At 52.7% G+C, this 6,552-nt stretch overlaps 1 protein-coding gene across 1 annotated transcript; it reads left to right on the top strand.

The window, feature by feature from the left end:
• The first annotated feature begins 1,642 nt into the window (after window positions 1–1,642).
• On the top strand, window positions 1,643–4,873 carry CBX1 (chromobox homolog 1). Its single transcript, XM_010294151.1, has 4 exons — window positions 1,643–1,820; window positions 2,365–2,542; window positions 3,289–3,383; window positions 4,060–4,873. Exons 1-4 carry the CDS (start codon window positions 1,681–1,683, stop codon window positions 4,202–4,204), a joined length of 558 nt encoding a protein of 185 aa, XP_010292453.1. The 5' UTR covers window positions 1,643–1,680; the 3' UTR covers window positions 4,205–4,873.
• The last annotated feature ends 1,679 nt before the right edge of the window (window positions 4,874–6,552 follow it).

Raw genomic sequence — 6,552 nt, 5'->3', positions numbered from 1 at the left:
AGTTCAGCCGGGTGGGGCTTTGGGAGGCAGCAGGGTGGGGTTTTGGGAGGCTGAGGTACAGAGGTGGTTGCAGGCAGTCTGGGTCCCGTTGCCAGCTTTGCCAGCGGCTCTCCATGACGGCATAGCTGCTTATCGGAGCTAACGGATGGGGACGCTTGGAACCTCTTGACCCTTTGGTCGGTCTAAATCGCGCAACTTGCTTGGCACGCTCGGCTGGCCGCCCAGGCTTCTTTGGAGCAGAGGCTGGTGATGAGGTCAGGGTACTAGAGGGCTCTGTATTTTTCTTGAACCTAAAGAAAAAACCCTTCCTGCGCCCCTTCCTCTCCCGCGCAGATGCTCGGTTGGTGCCTCCCCTCGCGGGGCTGTGTGGTGGCTCAGGATCTGGGCTGCAGGGCTGGGACCTGTCGGTGTAACTGGTATCAGTCAAGAAGTGGCTGGAGAGTGTTTGCACGGACCGGGGGTATGTTTAGCAGAACCGCTTGCCCCACAGCAGGGACGCTGGGCAGGGATGAGGTGGACGGCCATCCCCGGCAGCAGCGAGGAGAGACTCTGAGCCTGGATCTGCCCGCCTGCGGTGCTCTTACTGGTCCGAGCTGGGTTTCAGCAGGGAAGTGGGGCCTCTCTGTGGTTTTTGGCTCTCTGAGGTGTTTCGTTTCAGCCTGGGGGAAGCGCCCGGCGTGTTGGCAGGGCTGCTTCTCCTCTCCAGTCCCCCCGTGTGAGTGGAAAGTGGAGAGCTGCGCCGAGGGCTGCCCCGTCACTCGTTACCTGTGTGCTGCGGCGTTTACGGCAGGTAGCCTTGGGCTCTGTCAGGCCACTGAGTTCTCCTTGCTCTGCATCGCTTCTGCTGCTTTCCAGCAAGCACTGGATATATATGCAGGAATTTTTGACTGTCTAAACAGCTCTGGAAGATAAGGAGAAAAAAAAAACATTTTCTGGATTGATGAGTTAGATAAATATCCAAGAGTGACATCCATGAACCAGCAAAGAAATGAATGTGGGGAGCTCGGTATCAGGGACTGTGACTTGTATTTAACTTGAATTAACTATTTATTAACTTTTAGTTAATATCAGCGGTGTGCTGTCTCCCTCCCGCTGCTGTACAGCTCTGCAGCTGCTTTCTGCAGCTCAAAGCAGGGTTGAGCTAAGCTGCAGGGCAGATCAGCGAGCTGAGGAAAGGGGAGAGAACAGGTTGAGGGGGGACACGCAGGACTCAGCAGAGGAAGGACAAGGTGTGGAGCATCTGACCTAGGATGCTGCTTCGTTTCTGGAGGTTGGTGGGCAACACATGGGAGCAGCGAGGTCGAGACATGGTGTGCTGAAAACAGGGACAAAGTATGGGTGGAATCAGGCAGAATCTTGATGGAATTGGTGAAATAAGGTGCTGGGGAGACAAAAAGGCCAAAGCTGTGTGTCAGAAAATCATCGTTTAAATGCAGCATCTCCTGCTGGAGATTCCTGTTTGCCTTTTTGGCTGGCAGGACCATCCTGGCCCATTCTTCGTGTATTACCTACTTCGTACGTGCCCGTTTTTCTCCAAAGCAGCATCCCTGCACCGTGCTTTGCCTCGGCGTATCCAGTGTGTCTGCTGCCTGGCAAAGGTAAACCTGACCTTGACACAAACGTGTGGTTCTCTCTCCTCTTCAGCAGCGTCGCCCGTAAGCTGAAAAACTGGCCAGCACAATGGGAAAAAAACAGAACAAGAAGAAAGTGGAAGAGGTCTTAGAGGAAGAGGAGGAGGAGTATGTGGTGGAGAAGGTCCTGGATCGGCGAGTGGTAAAGGGCAAAGTGGAATACCTGCTGAAGTGGAAAGGCTTCTCGGAGTAAGTGCCTCCCAGCCTGTTGCTGCGGGGTGGGTGCTGGGCTGCTCCAGCATGAGCATCTCTTCTGCCTTCGGCTCCCGAAGCCTCTCCAGGCAGGTGGCTCAGTCTGCCTGTGCCTCTCCTTGTCTGTAAAATGGAGCTAGCAGGCCAAGGGCAGCCGTGATGATAAAAACTGCGGTGCTAAATGCCTCTAGCTCTAATCAGGGCGACAAGAGCACAGCCTAGGTGAGAAAGTCCTGTTTCTGTCTTGCAAACAGGCTGAACAGTGCCCTGGTGGGTCTTCCTCCCCTTTAGCCTAGTGTGAAACAAGCAGCTGGATAAAATGAACTGCATTTCTCTCCTGAGAAGGGAAATAACCACCCTGCCCTCTGGCATCCCTGCCTGCATCAGGGCAGGGTCCTGTTTCGTGGGGTGAGGACACCCACATCCAGACTTCTGCTTCTCTCAGCATCTCCACATGACCCGGTGTCCAGAATTTTCCTGAGCAGGGAAAGCTGCAGCAAGCTGCCCATATGTAAAACTAAGCTGTTGTCTTTGATTGCAGTGAAGATAACACATGGGAGCCAGAGGAGAACCTCGACTGCCCAGACCTCATTGCAGAGTTCCTTCAATCTCAGAAAACCGCACACGAGAGCGAGAAGTCTGAGGGAAGCAAGCGCAAAGCGGAGTCTGACACGGAAGATAAAGGGGAGGAGAGCAAACCAAAGAAGAAAAAGGAGGAGGTGAGGCAGGGTGGGGTTTCTGTGCTCGCCAGCCTACCCCTGCATTCGGCACGGCGTCTAGCAGCTAGAGCAGCCACGCTCCAGAACCTCAGTCACACTGTCCTCCTTCATGGAAGGCAAACTGTTGCACATAGCTGAAGTGCTTTTGAAAAGCTGTAGCTTTCAGAAGGAGGCATGAGCTGTTGTCTAGGCCAGGCCTCTTCGTCAATCCAGAGCCAGTTCTAGCACTGAATTGAAAGGCCAGTTCTTGAACCGAAAGGGTACGGAGACCTAGCTTCTCTTGAGCCCTCCCTCTTCTCTCTTCTCACACTCCAGCACAAGGGGTGAAACAGGAGGCAGGGAGTTGCCTGTTGTCCCTTCAAGAGGGGGAAGAATGTGGAGCAGAGAGCCTCCTGCTCAAGAGGCTCATACCTACTTAGGAAAAAGGACAGTAAAAAAGCTCTGCAGTCTGGTTTTTATCCCAGGAGCTGCTGAATCTTGGCCAGTGCGAGAGTTTGACCAGCAGGGCCTTGGAAATCAGATCCTCTGCTTGCAGCGTGAGCAGGGCACTCAGCAAGAGGTCATCTCAGTGCAGTGGGTTTACACCTGAGTAGTTGTCACCGTTCCCCACTGGCCTTAGTCATTATAGTCTGAGCAACTGATACGCAAGAACCTTTCTGAACAGCCACCAGTGTGTCCTGGTGACCAGAAACAGGGCTATGGCCGTCATCCTGTGATGCTACAAGTGGAACCTTGTCTCTTTTCAGTCGGAGAAACCGCGAGGCTTTGCCCGGGGATTTGAACCAGAGCGAATCATTGGTGCCACGGATTCCAGCGGGGAGCTCATGTTCCTGATGAAGTGGTGAGTGTGTCTTTGTGTCTGTCACTTCTTCACTTATTCTGTGCCAGAGAGGGAAGGACCTGCGCCTGGGGAGTCCCTGCTACCTGGCATGAAATCTCTTGCGATGGCGCTGCTGCCTGAGGTGACCCTCTGCGCTGAGGCTAACGTGGATGTGAAACGAGCAGGTAGGGCCCTTGGGATTGCGTGGCTCTTAAGATGTCCCCCCGCAGCAGGCGTGAGCTTGGGGAGAGAGAGGGGCATGATGTCATGGCGCGGGCTGCAGTTTTGGAAGGCTGCACTCAGGAGAGCCATGATGATGACCGTGTCCCCTTCGGCTGTAGTGACACAGGTCTTGTTGCTGGCGCAGGTGGGACCCAAACCGGTCAGGCGTAGGTGTGGGAGCCGTTTGCTTTTGCACCGTCTCAGAAGTACGGAGTGGCTGGGGGCACGGCCGCAGCTTTGATTCGGCTTCTCCCCCCATCCCCGGCAACCCAGAGCTGAACTCACGCCTGAATTTTTCCTGGGCTCACGTGCTGCTTCTCCTTGCTCCAGAGCCACTCAGGAAGGGGTCGCTTGGATCCCCTGAGCAGCCCAGGGACTCCATTTCCCTGCCGCTTCTTGATTTTTTTCCTCCGGTCTCCATTCTTCCACCTCTCCTCCGCAGCCCTCTAACTTGCACCTCTGCTCTGGCCTGTAGGAAGAACTCTGACGAGGCCGACCTGGTCCCTGCCAAGGAAGCCAACATCAAGTGCCCCCAGGTGGTCATCTCGTTCTATGAGGAGAGGTTGACATGGCATTCCTACCCCTCAGAGGACGATGACAAGAAAGAGGACAAGAACTAACCCCTGGCACCCGCTCTGGCCAGCCTTTGTATAAAGATCTGAACTGTGGGTTTGAGCAAGAGGGAGAGAACGCAGCTCTGCTCGGCTGGGAGCGTAGAGATGGCTGGAGAAGATGCCCTTTGAAGAGACCAGTATGGTTTCTGTGCCCTGCAGCTGCTCAACTGCTTTATGCAGCTTCATGCTGTGTACAGATTCAAACCAGCCCGGCTCAATTTGGGGGGGGAGGGAAGGGCAGGGGGATACTAGGGGTGTTGGGGGGATGAATTGGGGTGTTTGTTTCAAGGCTGTCTATTTTGCAGCTTGTGGGAGAGGAAGCAAAGCCCCTTCCATGAAGGACTATCACTGGTGATGGGTGGGCTGGGGAAAGGGAGTGCAGATGGATACTGCTTATTCTTCAAAGACCATCTCAGCAACCCACAGCCTTCTTCCCAATAGTGTTAACTCTGCATTTTTACGGCGTAGCATGTGTGTAGGTTTTTGGTTTTGTTTTTTTTGTTTTGTTTTGTTTTGTTTTCCTTTTGCTATTTACTGGTGTATTGGTTTGGGGGGCTGGCGGGAGGGATGTGAGGAAATTGGTCTCTTGTTTAATTGGGGAGGGAGGGAGATGAGGTCTGGTGACAATGTTCCAGATCATTTCCAGATCTTTTTTAGAACCTGAATTCAGAAAAGAAAACAGAAGGGAGCGGGGGAAGAGCCCAGTATTGATGACAGAACTAGGGAGACAGGGACACTGACATGAGACTGAAACTGTGAATGTCCAAATCTCTGGAGCCAAGATCCTCAAAACCCTGCGAGCAATTTTTAGGGGGGGCGGGAGGGCTGAGGGGAGACTTGTGAAAATGCAAACTTGTGATTCGTATTGTCCTGAAGCAGAACTGCCAGTTACTGACACATGCATTGTATGTGGAAGGGTGGGGTGCGGGGCGGGAATGGATTTTAACCCTTTAAAAGCCTTTCTACCCTTCTTTCCGTTACAAGGTGCTATTTCTCAAAATTGGGGTGGGGGGGGAGAGAGACTTCTGACTACTTGTTCCTTTTCTCACCTTAATTTGACTGTCCAGCCCAGCAGCACTGGGAGCCCTTTAGTTGTGGGAGGGAGAGGAAATCAACAGCAGCACTAGGAAAAAAATCAATTCCATATTCTCCCATAACAAGTGGTTGTTTGTAGGAGGCCAGACGTTGGCGCTGGAGCCGGATGTGTTACCCTGAATCTTCTGAGGTGGTTTTTTTTTTTAAATCAGATTTATTACAAATACTGAACTATTTAATGTCTGGAGTCATGAGCCCCACCAGACTCCTGGCACCTCCTTGTAGGGTGGTATGTATCTAGACTTGCATTGTACAAACCTTTTTTTAAAAGCATGTGTTTAGGTTTCTGTGAAAACGTTGTTTAAATGTAAAGTACGTGTTTGGATTTTAACTTCATACCGAGCTCTGTCAGTTTTTTGTCTCAATAAAATTTTAGATTTATAATCCTGATTTTTTTTCTTATCTACCTTGCTCCTTCCTCTAGCTCTTTGTCCATGAGATGAGTGACGAGGTGTAGAGCAGGTCACGGAGGGAAGTTAGCCTGCGGTTGTGGTTGTCTCTGAGCAAGGCTGGCTCTGATGCAGCCCAGGTTAGCCGGTGGCTCCGATCTGGGTGTCAACAGCAGCAGGAGCTTTGGAGCAGCTGACAGCAGGTTCTGATTTATGTTGACTTCCATCTGGAGAAGAGAAGTGTCGTAGAGGTTAGTGTCTAGAGGCCCGAGTCGAGTCTCGCCCCTGGAGACAAGAGGACTAGCTATGATTCGGGACCTCGTTTGACGTAGCAAGATGCTGCTTGAGCCGGAAGCATGCGCTGTGTGTGTTCCTAGCCAGGATCCGGCACCAGAGGTGGGGTAAGTGACCTTTACTTCAATTCTCATCTGAACGTTGAGCAGACTTTGTCACTTTGCATTTACGGACAGGTTTTTAAAGCTCTGGCAATGGTTCTGGTGGCTGTTTGGCTGAAGATGGAGGTGGCCTCCCTTTATTCTTGGTACAGACTTGCTGAAGGCCGTAAGCTCCTGTGCGTGGAGGAGAGGAGACTCATCCTCCTCTGCTCAGCCCAGCTGACGCTCCACGCAGCAGTACAGACAGCAGAGTGGGCTGAAGCGTTCCTGGGAGGAGGATTGTGGTTCCTGGCTCAGGGGTTTCTGCTGTTCACGGGATGCGGGAGGGGCAGGGAGGTTTTGAGTGGTGTTCAGGGCTGAACGGGGGCTGTGCCAGCCCCTTGCTGGCATTCAGGGTGGCAAAACCACGCAGCCGGTTGAAATCCAGGTTGTTCGCAGCAGCACAGCCTATACCCAGCGGGACGGTGAAATGTCT

Source organism: Phaethon lepturus, unplaced genomic scaffold, assembly GCF_000687285.1.
Source record: "Phaethon lepturus isolate BGI_N335 unplaced genomic scaffold, ASM68728v1 scaffold38279, whole genome shotgun sequence".
NCBI lineage: Eukaryota > Metazoa > Chordata > Aves > Phaethontiformes > Phaethontidae > Phaethon > Phaethon lepturus.
Note: the sequence above shows the minus strand (reverse complement) of the source record. Positions and strands in the feature narration are given on the sequence as shown.

What these genes read in the sequence shown, in the direction of transcription:
- CBX1 (XM_010294151.1), top strand. Translation starts at nt 1,681, where the DNA reads ATGGGAAAAAAACAGAACAAGAAGAAAGTGGAAGAGGTCTTAGAGGAA. An exon ending in CAAAGAAGAAAAAGGAGGAG is followed by an intron (nt 2,543 to 3,288) that starts GTGAGGCAGGGT and finishes GTCTCTTTTCAG; the next exon opens with TCGGAGAAACCGCGAGGCTT. An exon ending in CTCATGTTCCTGATGAAGTG is followed by an intron (nt 3,384 to 4,059) that starts GTGAGTGTGTCT and finishes TCTGGCCTGTAG; the next exon opens with GAAGAACTCTGACGAGGCCG.